This window comes from Erithacus rubecula, assembly GCF_903797595.1.
Source record: "Erithacus rubecula genome assembly, chromosome: 23".
Classification (NCBI taxonomy): Eukaryota; Metazoa; Chordata; class Aves; order Passeriformes; family Muscicapidae; genus Erithacus; species Erithacus rubecula.
In genome coordinates, this window is record NC_136675.1 from 2,972,774 (window position 1) to 2,989,645 (window position 16,872).

Below are 16,872 nucleotides of genomic sequence, written 5' to 3' on the forward strand. Positions count from 1 at the left end.
TGGGCACAGTCCAGCCAATTTTCCTCCAAATAGGAAGAAAAAAATTGCAGCAAAACTTGGACACTCATGGCAGTACTAACAGCAAAAGTATTTCCTGGGTCATTGTCCAATTTCTCATCCTTATTCCCCAGAACTGCTGTGAGCAATGTGAATTGTAAGTGGCAAGCTGGATTGCTGTGCTGCTTTGCCAGAGTTAATGTTCTGTTTCCATGTGTTTTCTTTCATAAATTCCAGCTCTGCCTCCCTTTGTTAGTGAGTAGGAGCAACCCCTCCTTTCACACACAGGGTCTGGACCTGCTATGGGGTTAGCACAGATAGACATGTTCTCCTTTTTCTTATTTACACTGCTCCTGCTGCCATGAATTTGATGTTGTCCACAAATTGGAGAAAGTCTTGTGGTTTCAGGGGGTGAAATGAGTTGTGTGTGTTCTGTGCAAGCACAGGTGACAGAGCATGTTTTTCCCTACTGTGTGATGAGTGAGTGTGCTCCAGAATGGGGAGTTTTCTCACCTTTATTTCTTTTGTCCTAGACATCTTCAATCCTGCAGGAGCAGCCCATTCCCAGGAGAAAGGCAGCAGCAGGTGGTAGAATGCGGAAACCAGGCCCTCAGAAAGGTGAGCAGAGGTGCTGGGCACAGCCAGGGCCTGCAGGAGCTGCCAGGGGGTGGGAGCTGAAGGGATGTGGCTGCAAGCCCCAAACAGAGTTGTGTGTTTGTCCATCAGTGTGCAGGGAGCAGTTCATCAATCCCCTGTGACAGGAAGAGGAGAATCCCTTCTGGGGCATCCCTGCAGTGCCCTGCAGAGCCCAGGGCACCATCTGGCAGAGCTCCCAGCATGGGGCAAAGTGCTGTGCTGGCACAGCCTCCCCCTCTAATGAGGTGTGAAAGCACAGACCAGCCTGCCTTGTGCAGAGGAAACCTGCCAGGGGTTCCCCTGCCCCCAGCCCCTCACACAGCACCCCCAGCAGCAAGGGTGAGGCAGGGCAGGCTGCCTGCAGCTGAGCTGCTCTGGCTCCTTGTGCTTAACAGAAATATTGATTTCCTTTAGTGCTGTGCCATGCATGTGCATCTGACTGGAGTGATCTCATCACATGCACTCTGGAGGAGGGGGGAAGGGAGAAGTGAGAGGATGGAGCATCCTCCACAGCTCTTTGTTCACATCTGCTCCACACTCCCAAGGTTTATTGCAGGAGATTTCTATGCTCGATTTCTCTCCTCCCTTTATTTTTTTTTTAATGTCTCCTTTGCTTCTGTCATGGTTCATCTTACAGCAGCATTATCCTCTTCCTAACACTGCTTGTCCTTTAATGATGTGAAAATAAATGAAGGAAAGGAGGGAAAGGGGAGACCCTGCTGTGAGGCAGCTGGAGGGCTTGGCAATAAAGGAGGCTGCTTGATTAGTCAGCAGTGTGGCTGAGGCCCAGGCTGCCTGGATTCAGCCTCTCTCCAGCTTGTTCTCTGTGCTCCTGCAGCCTGTCTGGATTCAGCCTCTCTCCAGCTTGTTCTCTGTGCTCCTGCAGCCTGTCTGGATTCAGCCTCTCTCCAGCTTGTTCTCTGTGCTCCTGCAGCCTGTCTGGATTCAGCCTCTCTCCAGCTTGTTCTCTGTGCTCCTGCAGCCTGTCTGGATTCAGCCTCTCTCCAGCTTGTTCTCTGTGCTCCTGCAGCCTGTCTGGATTCAGCCTCTCTCCAGCTTGTTCTCTGTGCTCCTGCAGCCTGTCTGGATTCAGCCTCTCTCCAGTTTGTTCTCTGTGCTCCTGCAGCTTTCCTGCCTCTGTCACCTGTGTTTGCAATGCCAGGCTGCAGGTTACAGAAGCAACATCTGCACTGTGCACGTGTGGGTTTCTGTCCTACTTACCTGCTTTTTTAATAATGCATTGAACTTTCACTGTTTCTTTATTTGTCTGCAGAAATTCTTGTTTCTCTCTCTCTCTCTGCTGCTTTTGTATCCTGCTTAATGAGGATTTTTGCATGTTAAAGGTTAAGAACAAAATGTACCTTCACCTGCAGAGTATGGTGAGAAGCTCCTTTGAGTGCATGGATGCTGTTAGAGCTGTCCTGCAGCACTGGGGGGAGCCTTACCCACCCAGGGGGCTCTTTTGCTTCTGACTTAAGTACTTTATGTCCTTTATTCTTGCTTTCTTAGGGAGATGGCACAATACTGTGCCTCGTGGTAATGCATTTATTAGGAAGGGTGTCCTTCAATCCTTTTCATTCATTTATGCCTCTCCAAGGAGTCTCTTTGTCTGGCCCATGTCTGTGATGCTGTGGCCACACTCCATATGTCCCTTGTGTTCATGTGAGGGATGCTGATCTGACATCCTCTGCTGGGCTGGAGGCTCTTGGAGGCAGGGTGGGCATCCACCACTTCTTGCTCCATCACTTTCCAGAGCAATAAAAACTACATGCTGTCCTGTCCATTGTGCTGAAAAGAACATGTCAAAAAAGGAAGATTGTAAAAATAATTGTCCCAAAGCAATTCCAGACATGTTAAGACACCCCAGGCCACATTAGAAGCAGCTCTTAGCCTGCCTCTTCCACTTACTTGTAAGAAGATTTAAAAACTTTTCACAAGGAACTGCTTTTCATGGAGGCAAGGCACATTTCATAGGGCACCAAGCTGCTGTCTGCAACAGCCCTAAAGATGGTCTGTGAAATAAAGGAGCAGCAGTCCCAGGGTGCCCAGCCTGGCAGCAGCAGGTCAAGGAGCATGGCTCAGGGATTCTTCATCCCTCCTTGGGGCTGAAGGCTGCTGGAGGCCAGGATGAGCATTACCCACTTCTTGCTCTAGCACTTTGCAGAGCTGTCTTGAACACTTGAATTTTTTTTGGAGCTCTGAGACCCAAAACTGTCACAAACAAAGCTCAGGTGAGCTGTTCTGCAGAGCTGCTGCTGCTTTGCTGTGCTCTCTTCAGAGCTGCAAGGGACACAAGGAAACCTGGTGTTGTGTGTGGAGAAGGCACTTTTGCAGAATTTCAGAGCACTCCTGTCTCTTTCACCACAAAGGGTTGAGGCTGTTTGTGTGGAATAACCTGGAGTTGATACACAAGGAGCCATTCTGCACCAAAGATTGACATGAGCCATTTTTAATGGCTGTTATCTTTGTTCCTCTCAAGCCTTCTCATAGCTAAAATGATGGAGTTCTAGCAGTTTGCTGTAAATCACACAGTGTAGAAGGGTGCATTTCCTGGCTCCTTTCCCTGATCAAATGCTGTTTCTTGTCTCAGCCATAGACTGGAAAGATGGTAAAAAGCACAAGTACAGCCGCCCCTCAGAGTCTCCCTCCCAGTACCAAGGTAAGAGAGCTCCCTTTTCATCCCTGCTTTTTTCTGCCCTCCCTTCTCCCTTTTGTGATTTCCAAAGTTGGTTGGTTTTTTTTTTGACAAGTGCATGGGTGCAGCAGTGAGGATTGGCAGTCACCTGCAAGAAACTCTGAGCAGTTCATCACTGCCCCAAGCTTGGGCACATCCTTGTAGGGTTTGGGCTTGGGGGAGAGAAAGCTCTGAGGAGACATAGAGCCCCTTCCAGTGCCTCAAGTGGCTCCAGGAGAGCTGGAGAGGGACTTTGGACAAGAGTCTGAAGTGACAGGACAATGGGGTTGGCATCACAGTGTCAGAGAGCAGGGTTAGATGGGATATTGAGAAGAAATTTTTCCTGGTTAGGGTGGGGAGGCCCTGGCATAGGGTGCCCAGAGAAGCTGTGGCTGCCCCTGGATCCCTGGAATCCAAGGCCAGGCTGGACAGGGTTTGGAGCAGCCTGTGGAGACACCAGTGGAAGGTGTCCCTGCCCATGGCAGGTGGTAGAAAGGAATGAGCTTTGAGGTCCCTTTCAACCTAAACCATTGTGTGATTCTGCACAGTGAGGGGGTAAAACTGCAGCATCTTTCTGCCATGGAGCACCCTGTAATCCAGGCTGGGAGGATTTTGGGTGAGAGCTGCATTGGGACAGACCAGACAACACCATGGTGTTTCAGAGCTGTCAGTTTTGACTGGCACATTGTCACATTTTACTGAGCAGTGAGGTTCAGGTTACTGTCTGTGGCTGTTACCAATGGAGCACCTGCAGCTGGATTGATGGCTGAGCAAAGGAGCTGGGATGGGGCAGGAGCTGTGCCTGGGGGAGAGCTGACCCCCGGGGAGGCCATGCTGAGGATCAGGGACAGCCATTGTCACCTTGGATCTGCACAGACAGTGCTCTGCTCATTGTCACACTGAGCTGCCTCAAACTGTGCTGCTTTCATGTGCTCCTTAGCAGCCACACATATGGGCTGCAGACTTTAATAGGATGCCTTGATCTGGGTAGGGCACCTTCTCCTTCACAGATGTGACCTGAAACACACATGTATTGTTTCAGTTGGATTGATGACCCCTCGGGAGCCAAAATGCTAATGGAGCCCAAAGCAGACTTCAGTTAAAGACATAAACACAAACTCCATCTTCATTTAAATTCTGGGCAGAGGATCAATGTTAAATGCAACATGAAGAGAATCAAAACATGAGGGTGCAGAGCTGCATTGTTCACAACTACTGCAGTTTGACCCCTTGGATGTGTGGAGTGTTTTGTTTGGAGTAAATATTTTTGGAGGTTAAGACATCAGAGCCCAAATCTGACTCTCTGCCTGGAAGTAATATCTGTCTTTGGCATGAGCACACACCAAGGAGCATTCCCAAGGCAAGCACAAGTGACAGACAGTCACCCCAGTGGCAGTTCCACAGCCAAGTCACAGGGAGCCACAGGGCTTCCCAGTCCTTGGCTTTTCTTTGGCTCACAGATGTAGTTGTAAAAACAGGGTGTTTCTCATTTAAGTGTCTTTCTCTCATTTCTTCCTGTGAAGAAGATCCAGTGTGCTGGAGAGAGGTGGAGAGGGACTTGGGACAAGGGCTTGAAGTGCAGGGTTTCCTCTCATGCTGAGGCTGTAGTGACAGCTTCCACCTGCAGCCTGCAGTTTTTACCTTGGTTTGAGGGTAATCTTGAAAAAGAAGTGCAGGTTCTACCTGTGCTTGCCCTGCCACCTGTGTGTAAGGGGATGGCTGGTGGTGAGCAGGGAGGGAGGGAAGGCTGAGCACTGCTCTATCAGCTTTGTTTGTTCTTAGAAGTCTTTCTGCTGCTCCTGCTTTTCTTTGCAGTTGTAGGAATCAGTAAATTATAAAATATCCTGAGCTGGAAGGGACCCCAAGGATGATCCAGCCCAGCCCCTGTCCCTGCCTTGCCCCCAGCAATCCCCCTGCCCATCCCTGGAGCTCTGGCAGTGCCCATTCCCTGGGGAGCCTGGGCAGTGCCAGCACCTCTGGGGGAGGGAAGAACCTTTCCCTGAGCTCCAGCCTGAGCTGCCCTGGCTCTGCTTCATGCTGTTCCCTCAGGTCCTAGAGAAGCTGCAGTTCTAGTGCTGTGTGTGTCTCCATATAGTGGTTGAATCCCAGCAGGCTTTAGAATTAATCTCAAATAAGTTCCATGTCCAAATGTTATTTTTAGAGGCCTGCAGCTGTCTCAGAAATTCTCTGCTCCCACTGGGGTTGTGCAGCATGGATCTCAGTGGGGTGAGGAAGGCCTGGCTTGGTGTGGAGGGAGTGAAAAGTGGAAAGATTAAAACCATGACAGCTTTTAATAGTGAAGGTTTGGAACTAACTGGTGGGAAGTTTTTCTTTTAAATAAAATTGTCAAGCACAGTTGATCCTGTTCAAGCTGCTCCCTTAAGGCCTGGGACTAAGATTGGCACTGCTCACCCAGTACTGTCACCTGGGCATCCTCTGTGTTCCAGGGACACCTCTGGTATGAGACGAGCCCAGATCAGCTACCAGAAATAAGGGGTGGGCTTCATAAGGCATTTCCTGGCCTGGAGTGCCCAGCTTTGCTTTGCCTGGGTGTTTACTCCACATTATTCATACAAAGAGTTTCACTGACAGAACCAAGTATAAAATCATATCTTCAGTTAAAGCAAAAGAATTTGGGTTTTGTGAGAGCATCAGTGCAGTAACTCACTGAATTTCTTCATTCACCCAGTGTGAGACTGTGGCTGAAAGGAAAATATGTGCCTAGGAGCTGAGTACTGTGGGGCATGGAGAGTGCTGTCAGTCTGGAAACAGCAAAATTCACCCTGTGTGGCAATGAAACTGTATTTTTTTTCTGTTCATTTTCCCCATTTTTAACAGTGTAGTAGTCATCAGCATGGGAGGTGGTGAGAAATCAGCATTCCTTGTATTTATTTGAAGCTTGTAGATTATGAAGGCTCCTCTGTGCACGAGGCAGCACTGAAGCAATGTGTGCTGACCTCACTGCCTCAATTTTCAGAGGTGTGGTGTGTGCTGCAGTAGCTAAAAAGGCTCTTAATGTAGCTTTTGTTTTGAAAATAGACTGATTAAGAACTAGCCTGACTCAGGGAAGCAGTGGCTGACTTTAATTGTGCTGCCACCAATGCTCTTGAAATGCCTTGAAAACAGTGGTCTCCTGGGAGCTGTTTGGATGAATACAAGTGAATGTCATGCTGGAAGGTTCCTCTCCCAGCTGCTCAGTTTAAATGGCAAAAGTCACAATTTGCTCAGATCACAGGAGCTTTTAATTCCTCATTTAATGACAGGTTTCCCTGGGTGGCATATTGCTTTTACCCTTCCTGCTGTACACGAGGAAGGTGCAGGCAAGGATGAAATGTGCTTCCCCTGGCAGCAGCACTCAGTGGAAGGGGGCTTGGTGTCAGATGTGAGGTACTGAGCTCAGTAAATCCCTGTTGGGAGGGATCCCATCCTGCCCTGTGGACTTCATGGCACTTCAGGAAGTTAATTGCTGACCTGTCCACTCATTGCTGGGGTTGGGCAGATCCCTGGCCCATGGGATGGGCTGTGCTGGACCAGGGAAACCATCCAGTCACCACAAATCCATGTTCAAAAATCCATGGTTTAGAGTCATGGGATCACAGAATGGATTGGGTTGGAAATGACCTTAAAAATAATCTTGTTCCAACTCCCAAGCTGTGCTGCTCATAGCCCACTGTGGCTGTTTGCAATCCCAGACTGAGTGATGTGTTTAATGAATGGTTTTTAAGGGACAGTTGTCTGGAAGCCCCCACAGATTCCCATCTGTGCTGGGTGTTTTCCATTAAGTTGTAGGTTGTTATCCTGACTCTGTGCAGCCCCTTCTCCCAGGCAGGAAGATGCTGAAGGCAGCACTGTGCTTTGTTCTGCCTGTCAGTTGCAGTTGTAAATCTTCTGTGCTCACAATCATCAGAGGTTCTTGATGAAAACATGTTGCCTGTGAGCACCTCCTCTGTGAGAAGTGCAGAACTGCTGGCTTAGGAGTCTGGCCAGTTCTGTTGCTGAGAATTTTGCTCCTGTGTTCCTATTTGAATCCTTCTGTTTTTACTTCTCAGGTCACTTCACGTGGGAGAAGTACCTGAAAGAGACATGTGCCATCCCAGCTCCTGCCCATTGTTTCAAGCAGGTAAGAGGGTGAAAACAAAAAAGGTCCCCAGAGTTCTGTGCCTGAGATAGGCCCCTGGCTTGGCAAGGAACATAGCTAAGGAATTGGAGAGTTAACAGAAATCTAATTGCTGAATCAGAGATTAAAAAGATTTTCCTCTCAGATGTGCATGTTGGGAACATGAGTATGCTGTTACTCTGTCAAGTGTGAGCCCTTGGAGAAAGTGTCTTGAGTAGTCTGGGATCCAGCTTTTGATGGATCCTGCTCAATCAGGAGATTTTCAGCAGAATTCACCCAGTTGTTGTGACAGAACAGCAGCCCCTGGGCAGCAGGTATTGAGCCCAGAGGTGGTTGTGCTGAGTGCAGGGGTGCAGGAGTGAATCAGTGTGGGATACCTGAGTTTGGGCAGAGGGGAGCACGAGTGTCTGTGTGGGTCTGGGGTTGGCTGGGTGAGTCTTACCAGGGGAGGGTTAATCCCCTATACTGGGCACTGGTGGGGCTGTGCCTCAGGTCCTGGGATCAGTTTTGGGCCCCTCACAACAAGAGCTGGAGCATGTCCAGAGATGGGAAGGAAGCTGGGGCAGGGACTGGAGCCCCAGGAGGGGCTGAGGGAGCTGGGAAGAGGCTCTGCCTCTAGAAAAGGAGGCTCAGGGGGACCCTTCTGGCTCTGCATGGGGGGATAGAGCCAGGTGGGGGTCAGGCTCTGCTCTCAGGGAACAAGGGACAGGATAAGAGCAAACAGCTTCAACTTGTGCCAGGGGAGGGTCAGGTTGTGTATCAGGAAGATTCCTTCACTGAAAGGGTGATCAGGCCAAGGAAATGTCTGTCCAGGGCTCTGGTGGAGTCCCCATCCCTGGAAGTGTTTAAAAAAAGTAGTAGTGGTGCTTAGGGGTAATGATGGGCTTGGCAGTACTGTGGAAACAGCTGGAGTCAATGATCTTAGAGGTGATTCCCAGCATTAATAATTCTGTGATTCCAAGAGAACAGACTTTAATTGCCTAGATGATGCAGGATGGAAGAGTGGGGGTCTGTTTCAGAGCTGCCAGGGCTTGCTGAGCTCCCTGTGGCACCTGTTCCATGCAGGGGCTGTCAGCCTTCAGCAAACTCCGTTTGGCTGCTCCCAGTGCAGAAGCTTTGTCCCTGAGCTGGTGCACTGGCAGTGCTGCCTCTGACTGGCCCCTGTTGCCCTGTTCTCAGTCCTACACTCCACCTGCCAACGAGTTCAAGATCAGCATGAAGCTGGAGGCTCAGGACCCCCGGAACACCACGTCCACCTGCATCGCCAGCGTGGTGGGGCTGACGGGCGCGCGCCTGCGCCTGCGCCTCGACGGCAGCGACAACAAGAACGACTTCTGGAGGCTGGTGGACTCTGCTGAGATCCAGCCCATTGGCAACTGTGAGAAGAATGGAGGCATGCTGCAGCCTCCTCTGGGTGAGCTGCAGTTCTGTCCAGTGAGGGTCACATTGGTGGGGAAGGGCTTGGGGGTTTTGTGGATCTGTGCCTGAGTACTCAGGTAGGTAAAGCACACCTGGATTGCCACATAGATACGTGGACAGGAAGATGGTTTAGAGGCTTAAATGAGCTGCTTGCCCTGGTTGTAGCTCAAGCTCTGGATTGTTGTCCAGAGAAGCTGTGGCTGCCCCATCCCTGGAAGTGTTCAAGGCCTGGTTGGATGGGGCTTGGAATAACCTGGGGTAGTGGAAGGTGTCCCATGGCAGAGAGGTGAAACTGGTTGATCTTTAAGGTCCCTTCCAACCTGACTTACCCTGTGATTCTAGGATTTAGTGCCAGGTCACCTGAACAGGAAGCATTATGTCTGAAAGACTCACAGTGACTAAAGTCCTGTCTCATATGAAGGGACACTTGCAATAGTTCATACTTATTTAATATTGCTTGGCTACAACATTGTAAATAGCCTGGACAGTCTGACACTTCTTCCAGTGTTCTGTTAAACACACAACACTTCTGTTTCTTTGATGCTAGCCCAGTGACAATCTGATTTGCTAATTCTTTCCTCCAAAATTAACCTGCTTTTACATTCTGCTGCCCAACAGTTTTAGTGTCTTCATAAATCTCTCTCTCAATTAGCTTATCCCTAAATACTATTTTCAATGCCAGGCTGGACAGGGCTTGGAACAGCCTGGGACAGTGGAAGGAGTCCCTGCCCATGGCAGGGGAGTGGAACTGACTGATTTTTGCACCCAGCATAAAGACAGGTAACCGAGCTAGTGCTGCAGTTCTCCTTCCTGCCTGCAGAGTTCAAGGGCCTAGAAAACCCAGCAAGGTTTTTCTGTTTGCTGTAGTATTGTCCATGTGCACACATCTGCTGCTGCTCTTCCTTTACACAGATAATTCCAGTGACAGCACCCAGGGCAGGGCTGGAGCTGGGCCAGGGCAGCTCAGGCTGAGCTCAGGGAAAGGTTCTTCCCTCCCCCAGAGGTGCTGGCACTGCCCAGGCTCCCCAGGGAATGGGCACTGCCAGAGCTCCAGGGATGGGCAGGGGGATTGCTGGGGGCAGGGCAGGGACAGGGGCTGGGCTGGATCATCCTTGTGAGTCCCCTCCAGCTCAGGATATCTTATGATTCATGTAAAATGTTTTCTCTGCCACTCTGGGACCTGAGGTCTCCTATCCCCTGTGATTTTGGCTACTTGGGTTGGTTTCCAAGCTGACCTGAAAAAACTCAGGGTGTGACCTGTGCTGAACACTGCAATCTTGGCAAAGTTTTGCCATGTTCTTGGTCCAGGTCCAGTGCCAGGATTACCTTCAAAACCTCTCAAACTCAGAGCAAACACAGCTGAGCAGCCAAAATTGCCTGTGCAGGAAGATGCATGTTTAGCAAAGAAGATGTTCTGTGATATCCAGAGCCTTCTGTTGGTTGTATAGTCACAGTCAATGCCACATTCTTCAGAGCATGTGAAATTGCTTTTTTTCTTCCCATAAGCCCTCTTTTGTTATTTCTCCACTTTTTTCACAGCAGGTGTCAAGCCAAAACCTGACATCCTTCCCTATAATGTTTACATCTGTTTCCCAGCCAAGTCAAAGCCTCTATTTCTTCAGATTAACTTGCCTGCAGCTCACACTAGAGGTGGAGGAGGCCACCCAGGAGCTGTGATTCCCTGTTGAGGAAGAAATTCCATAGCCTGAGTGTGCACTTGCTGATTCATGTCTCCCCTGCAGCAGGATCACTGGAGCTGGCAGCACTGATGCTGCACAGAGTGCTCTGCCTGGATGGCCAATGGGTCAATGGGATTGTTATGATAAGTGAATATTGCAGTCAGACAGCTGTTTCCAGATGTTTCTTTTCAATAACACAAACGCTTTGCATTAAGAATATCAGGATAAAGTCCCATCTGACTCCAGCCTGGGAGGAGGGTGGTATGGGATGACAGCTGTGTGAGTTCCCATCAGAGCAGGCATGTGCTGCCAGATGATCAGCCCAGGTGTAACAGGCTCCATCCTTGCTTCCCTCCCCTCAGGCTTCCGGCTCAACGCCTCCTCCTGGCCCATGTTCCTGCTGAAGACTCTGAATGGAGCAGAGATGGCTCCTGTCCGGATTTTCCACAAGGTATTTCACTCTTTGTGCAGATCCTTCTGGCAATGGCCCCTTCACTGCAGAGCTGGTGTCTCATGAGAGGTGTGCTGCTCCCACAGGAGGTGACATTGCACAGCTCTGCCTCAGGGCTGCTCTAGGACAGAGCTGTGTCCTCTCCAGCTGTGTCAGGATCTAGCCAGAGCTCTGCCAAGGAAGTGCCTTGGGCTTCAGTGCTCAGCCTTGAGGCAGGAGCTGTTTTTTCACTGGAGCTGCAGGGGCTGCTCAAAGTGGGGAATGCAAGGTGGGAATGTCAGCACTGCTCTGAAATGCCCCATTCCCTGGGTTCAGTCCAGCAGCCAGCTGAGGGCAGAGCAGCCAGCAGTGGAATTTGCTGCCTCTGGATTAAGGGGCAGTGGCTGTGTAACCCAGGCAATGTGTGCACACCTTCTGGGGTTCAAATCCAACCCACTTAACTCACTTCAGCTGCTTGTGGAGGTGAGGGCACAGCCCTGGTGTGGGGAGGCACTGCCATATCCCCTTTGAGCATATATTCCACTTCTTCTTGTAGGAACCACCATCTCCTTCCCAAAACTTCTTCAAGACAGGTATGAAGCTGGAGGCAGTGGACAGGAAGAACCCTCACTTCATCTGCCCGGCCACCATTGGGGAGGTGAGAGGTTCTGAGGTCCTGATAACATTTGATGGCTGGAGAGGTGCCTTCGATTACTGGTGCCGATATGATTCCCGGGACATCTTTCCTGTAGGCTGGTGTTCGCTGACTGGAGATAATCTGCAGCCCCCTGGTACAAAAGGTAAGGCCCATGTTGTTGCTTAGCTGTCTTTCTCCTCCACTCAGCTCTCAAAGAGCAGCAAAGCAGGCAGAGACTGGCAGCAAGGGTGCCCTGTCTGGTTTTTGTGCTGCTTCATGCGTGGTAAAGGTCCAGGTGATCAGACTGAACAGCCTTGGCACCAGGGTGCTGGGGAGCAGCCATCCATGAAGATGAGCAGGATGGGGGCTCTGGGGAGGGATGGTGCTGTACAGCATTGCTGAGCTCTGCTCCTCTCCAGGAATTTCCTTGAAGTTTTTTCCTGCGCCTTTGAACCACATTTTCCTCTGCAGTTCTTCTCAGGGTCTGGAATAATGAGAGCTATGAAGCTGCAGGACTGCTCCTCTTTGTACTTTGGGCAGTTTTCTTGGTGTGCCTTATCTGTGAACATGGACAAAGCAGGTGTGGAGCAGGTTGTACCTGCCTTGTTTCTGGATATTGTGATTGTTGGGTAGCAGCAGTGCTGGGGAATTGCTGCCTTGCAAAAGCCTGAGCAGTGGCTGGTTTGATTCTCAGACATGTGTCAAACTTTCTCACATCACAGCTGTGTTTGGGCCCAGGGGGGCTGTCATTGTCCCCAAGCACATCCCTCTGGCATTTGCTGGCTGGGAACGTGCATGTGCTTGTCAGTGAAATGAGGGGCAGGAGAACAAGCTCTCTGCCTGAGATGAAGGATTGCTTAGGAAAGGCATTTCTCTGACAAGACTGTTCCTCTTGGAAATCCTGGGTCAGCTCATGCTGCCCTGCCAGGCTGGTGCTGCCCTGTGTCCCTGCCATGGGCCAGGGCTGGTCTCAGTGGATTGCTGAGGTGACCTTGCATGACCTGTGTGCTTGCCCAGCTATGGGCTCCCCTTGGCTGAAGATGATTCCTCTTTATCTTGGATTTCTGCATTTTGCCTTGATGTTGCCAGCCTCTCCCTCTCTCCTTGCTGGTTGTTTGTGTCTCCTGCTGCTGCCCTGCAGGCTCTGCAGACACTGGGGCCCTCTTGGCCAGTGACTGACTCCTCCAGTGCTGCCCTGGAGTCAGGGGCTCTCACCAGGTATCTCCAGGCTGTCTCTCAGGTACTGTACAAGTGGCTCAAGACATGTTTGTGTTTGGTGGGAGCTTTCCTGGCAGTAACTCTGGGAGTGGAAGGTTTCAGGAGCACAGTGGAAGCTTCCTTCTCAGGAGAATCTCTGTCTGACCCACAGCCCCAGCACAGGCAGCTCTGTTCCTCCCCAGCCTCCTCTTGCCAGAGGCTGAAGCTGTGAGTGAGCAGAGCCCAGTCAATTATCCAGAAACAACAGCCCACTGTGCCACCCTGGGAAACTTGTGCTCCCCCCTTGGCAGGTGGCTGTGGTGTGTTCTCCCTTTGCCATTGGCTCCATGTGCAGTGACTCTGCACTTCCTGCTCCTGTACAAATACAGTGACCCCTGAAAGTCACATCTCCCCACTCACAGGCAGAGGCAGCCCTCACTCCCAGGCAGGTTTCTGCTCTCTTTGTCCCATTTTTTTCAGCTTCTGGGACAAGAGATGGGGTTGCATAAGCCACCCAAAAATGCCAGGAAGTTGAGATCAGCGTTGTATTTGTGGTTTTACTTCTCCCTCTGTGCCTGTCTGCTCCCTTTCCTGCCCAAGAATTTCTGACTTCCACTTCATGTGATTAAACCAAAAGAACAGAGCACTGGTAACTTTCTCTGATGAAATTCCTCTTGTGTTTCCTCACTCCTCAGCCCTGCTGTGGTGAAGGGTTGAGCACTGTCCTCCCAGACCTGAGAGTGCTGCTCTTGGGAGGATTGGTGGATGCATCACCACAGAGGAATTGTCCTTTCCTTGAGCTGCAATAAACCTTCTCCATGTGCCAGCCTGGAGCCTGCAGGACCATGTGGGGGAGTCAGGCAGCTTCCCCTTCCTGGTGGGAATTCCTCTTGAAGAGAACTGCAAAGATATGCAGGCAGTCAGGTGCTGCTGTGGTAATACTGCTCTGAGCTCATATACTGGACTGACCATGTGAGGCCCTTGTGGAATTTGGGGAATCCTGTGAAGAGCTAACTCTATGGAAGCTGAGGAATCCTGTGAAGAGTTAACTCCATTGAGAATGAATAACCCTGTGGTTTCCTGGGCTGAGCCTTGTGGAATGAGCTCATGTTCAAGGGAGGCAGAACTTCAAAGAGGACAGGCGTGTTTATTTCATGCTGCTGACCCCATTTAGCTCTAAGCTGTCTCTGCTGCTGGCTGCCAGCAGAGGTGGAGGAGTGCAGGGCTTCTCCCAGGCATGGTCCTCTTCCATCTCCAGGGCCTCCCACTCCCAGAGGGTTTGCTTAGCTGGAGTGGCTGGCAGGGAGCTGGTGGAGCTGGGGCCCAACCAGCCACCCCAGGGAGCTTTCATTAGGACGTGTGTGTTAAAGGAGAGGGAGTCAAACAGCAAGGAGGAGCAGCTGCATGTCTGCTTGGTGATTCCATTGCTGCCTGCAGCAGCCTGCTGGGCAAATGTCTGTGGGCTCCTGGGCATCTCACAGAATCACCAGGTTGGAAGAGACCTTCAAGATCATTGAGTCCAACCCAGCTCTAACACCTCAACCAGACCATGGCACTGAGTGCCACATCCAGGCTTTTATGAAACACATCCAGGGATGGTGACTCCGCCACCTCCCCAGGCAGACCATTCCAGTACTTTATTATTCTTTCAGTGCAAAACTTTTTCCTACTATCCAACCTGTATCTCCCCTGGTGCAGCTTTAGGCTGTGTCCTCTCATTCTGTCAGTGCTGCCTGGAGAAAGAGACCAACCCCACCTGAGCACAGCCACCCTTCAGGAGTTACAGAGAGTGACCAGGTCACCCCTGAGTCTCCTTTTCTCCAGGCTGAACACCCCCAGCTCCCTCAGCTGCTCCTCACAGGGTTTGTGTTCCAAGCCTCTCTCCAGCCTCGTTGCCTCCTCTGGACACACTCAAGTGTCTCAAGGTCCTTCCCAAACTCAGGGGCCAGAACTGGACACTTGAGGTGTGTCCTCACCAGTACTGAGTGCAGGGGAAGAATTGTCCCAGTCTGGGGTTTCTCCTTTTCCCTGAGATCACCCCAGAGGGACACGAAGGTGGTTCAAACCCTGGTTTTCTCTGAAGCAGCAGAAGAGAGATTGCTGGAGACGGTTTTTTCCTTTTCCAAGGATTGTTTATTATTTCTTTTCTCAGGGACTTTTTGCCTGGCCAGCAGGGTCTGCTCAGCCTGGCATCCATGGTGGAATCTGCCTGGTCAAGGCAGGGCTTATCTTATATAGTTTGTACTACGTATTACATGTTTACAAAATTTTACCAATACAGTACAATTTTATTAAATGGTCCAGCCCTGACCCCATCCAATCCAAGAGTGCCAACGTGTCACCCAACATGGATGACATGGAGAGAAGGAGGAAAAGGTGTCCACCCCCCAAATTCTCCATCTTGGCCACGTGTCCCTTATCATAAACATTCAAGAAAACCTATTTATCTACGTTCTAACATTCTAATTTACACTCTACTCATCATTATTTTCTGTGTCTCTTCTCTCAATGTGGGCTGATTCTCCAAGGAGCCAAATCCAGCCCCTGCAGCTCCTGGGCAGCACTCGGGGGTCTCTGAGGGGTCTGCCAGGGGGGTTTTTGCACCCCCAAAGGAGCCAGGAAAAAACCCTGGACTCCCACAAGAATGAGCTCCCTGCTCCTGCTGGCCACACCATTCCTGATCCAGGCCAGAATGCCCTTGGCCTTCTTGGCCACCAGGGCCCACTGCTGGCCCATGCCCAGCTGGCTGCTGACCCCCAGGTCCAGCCACACCATCCCCAGCCTGTAACATTCCAGGGGGTTGTTGTGGCCAAAATGCAGGACTCAGCACTTGGCCTTACTAAACTTAGTCCTCTTGGACTCTGCCCATCCATCCAGCTGCTCCAGGTCTCTCTGCAGAGCCCACATCAACACACACTCCCAGCTTAGTGTGGTCTGCAAATTAACTAATGAAGGACTCACTACCCTCATTCATGTCATCAGTAAAAATATTTAAAAGGGTTGGTCCCAGCACAGCCCCCGGGGGACACCAGTGGTGACTGGTCCCCAGCTGGATGCAGCACCATGCACCACCACTCTGGGCCCAGCCATCCAGCCAGTTCTTGTAGAAAATGAACTCTGGCCCAGCCAAACCCATTGCTTTGAAAAAACTTTTCCATGCATTTTACTTCTTCTAAACATCCTGCTCTTTGGGATGCCTGTGGGCTCTTAGGGCAGGTCACTGCCATAAGTGGAGAATTAATTTTGGGAAGTTGCTTTGGAGAGTCCTTCCCCATAATAAGCAGTGCAGAAAATCAATATTTAGGATCAACCTAAAGGATAAGGATGGTTGTTTAGTTATCTTAAATCATGACTGGGGAGAAAGAGAGAGGGAGATGCACACAGACATTGAAGTGCTGCTGCTGAGCTTCAGGGAAACAGAGAGGGGAAATAACTGTGATTTTAAAAAAAATTTTAAAAACTGTGATAAAAATCGATGAGAAAAAAGAACAGGTAAGAGGCTGGTTAATAATTGTAATTTCTGGGGCCACCTGCCCTCAGCAGGGAGTGGGATGAGGGAAATCCCCCTCAGCCAAGGCATGGTTTTGTACAGATGAGATGTGTCTGCCTCTGTAATTCATGGGAAATTTGGGAGTTCACCAGTCATGGACTAGAGGAAAGTTCAGTTCTTTGAAGTCAGGGAAGCACATATTGGAAGAGGATCCATGGGAAGTTATTTTCCTTTCTGAAGTGGTTTGTGGGATGGAGAGCTGGGAGCCCGTGGGGGAGGAGCAGCTAAAGCAGGGTCTTCTCAGGTGGCTCTGCAGGGAGGGTTTGTGATCTGAGCTCTTTAGCTGAGGAGGTGCTGACTGGAGGGTCTGCCCATGCCAGGCAAAGGCCATGGGCAGGGGGATGGGGCTTTCTGCCCAGGTGTGTGATTGTGGGTTCAGGTATCAGAATTTCCACACAATCTGTGTCTTTGCACAAGAAAGCAAAATTAAACAGCAGTTACTTAAACACCAGCTTTAATTTTTGGAGAAATGCAGGCGTTTTTCTAGGCCTTGTGCCACAGTATCAAGAAGTTTAGCTGGGATTTGGTTCAAAAAG

General features: G+C 50.5%; 1 protein-coding gene across 11 annotated transcripts in view; it reads left to right on the forward strand.

Moving 5' to 3' along the window:
• SCMH1 (Scm polycomb group protein homolog 1) overlaps nt 1-16,872 on the forward strand; it is a 64,909-nt gene that overhangs the window by 17,450 nt on the left and 30,587 nt on the right. For 6 of the 11 annotated variants that reach the window (XM_079325794.1, XM_079325799.1, XM_079325797.1 and 3 more), the window contains exons 3-8: nt 531-615; nt 3,224-3,292; nt 7,357-7,427; nt 8,604-8,838; nt 10,885-10,973; nt 11,509-11,752. In XM_079325794.1, coding sequence (XP_079181920.1) covers nt 591-615; nt 3,224-3,292; nt 7,357-7,427; nt 8,604-8,838; nt 10,885-10,973; nt 11,509-11,752 — 733 coding nt within the window. In that variant the 5' untranslated portion in view covers nt 531-590. The remainder of the gene's footprint in view (nt 1-530; nt 616-3,223; nt 3,293-7,356; nt 7,428-8,603; nt 8,839-10,884; nt 10,974-11,508; nt 11,753-16,872) is intronic. The other 5 variants (XM_079325801.1, XM_079325802.1, XM_079325803.1 and 2 more) reach the window with 3 other exon arrangements.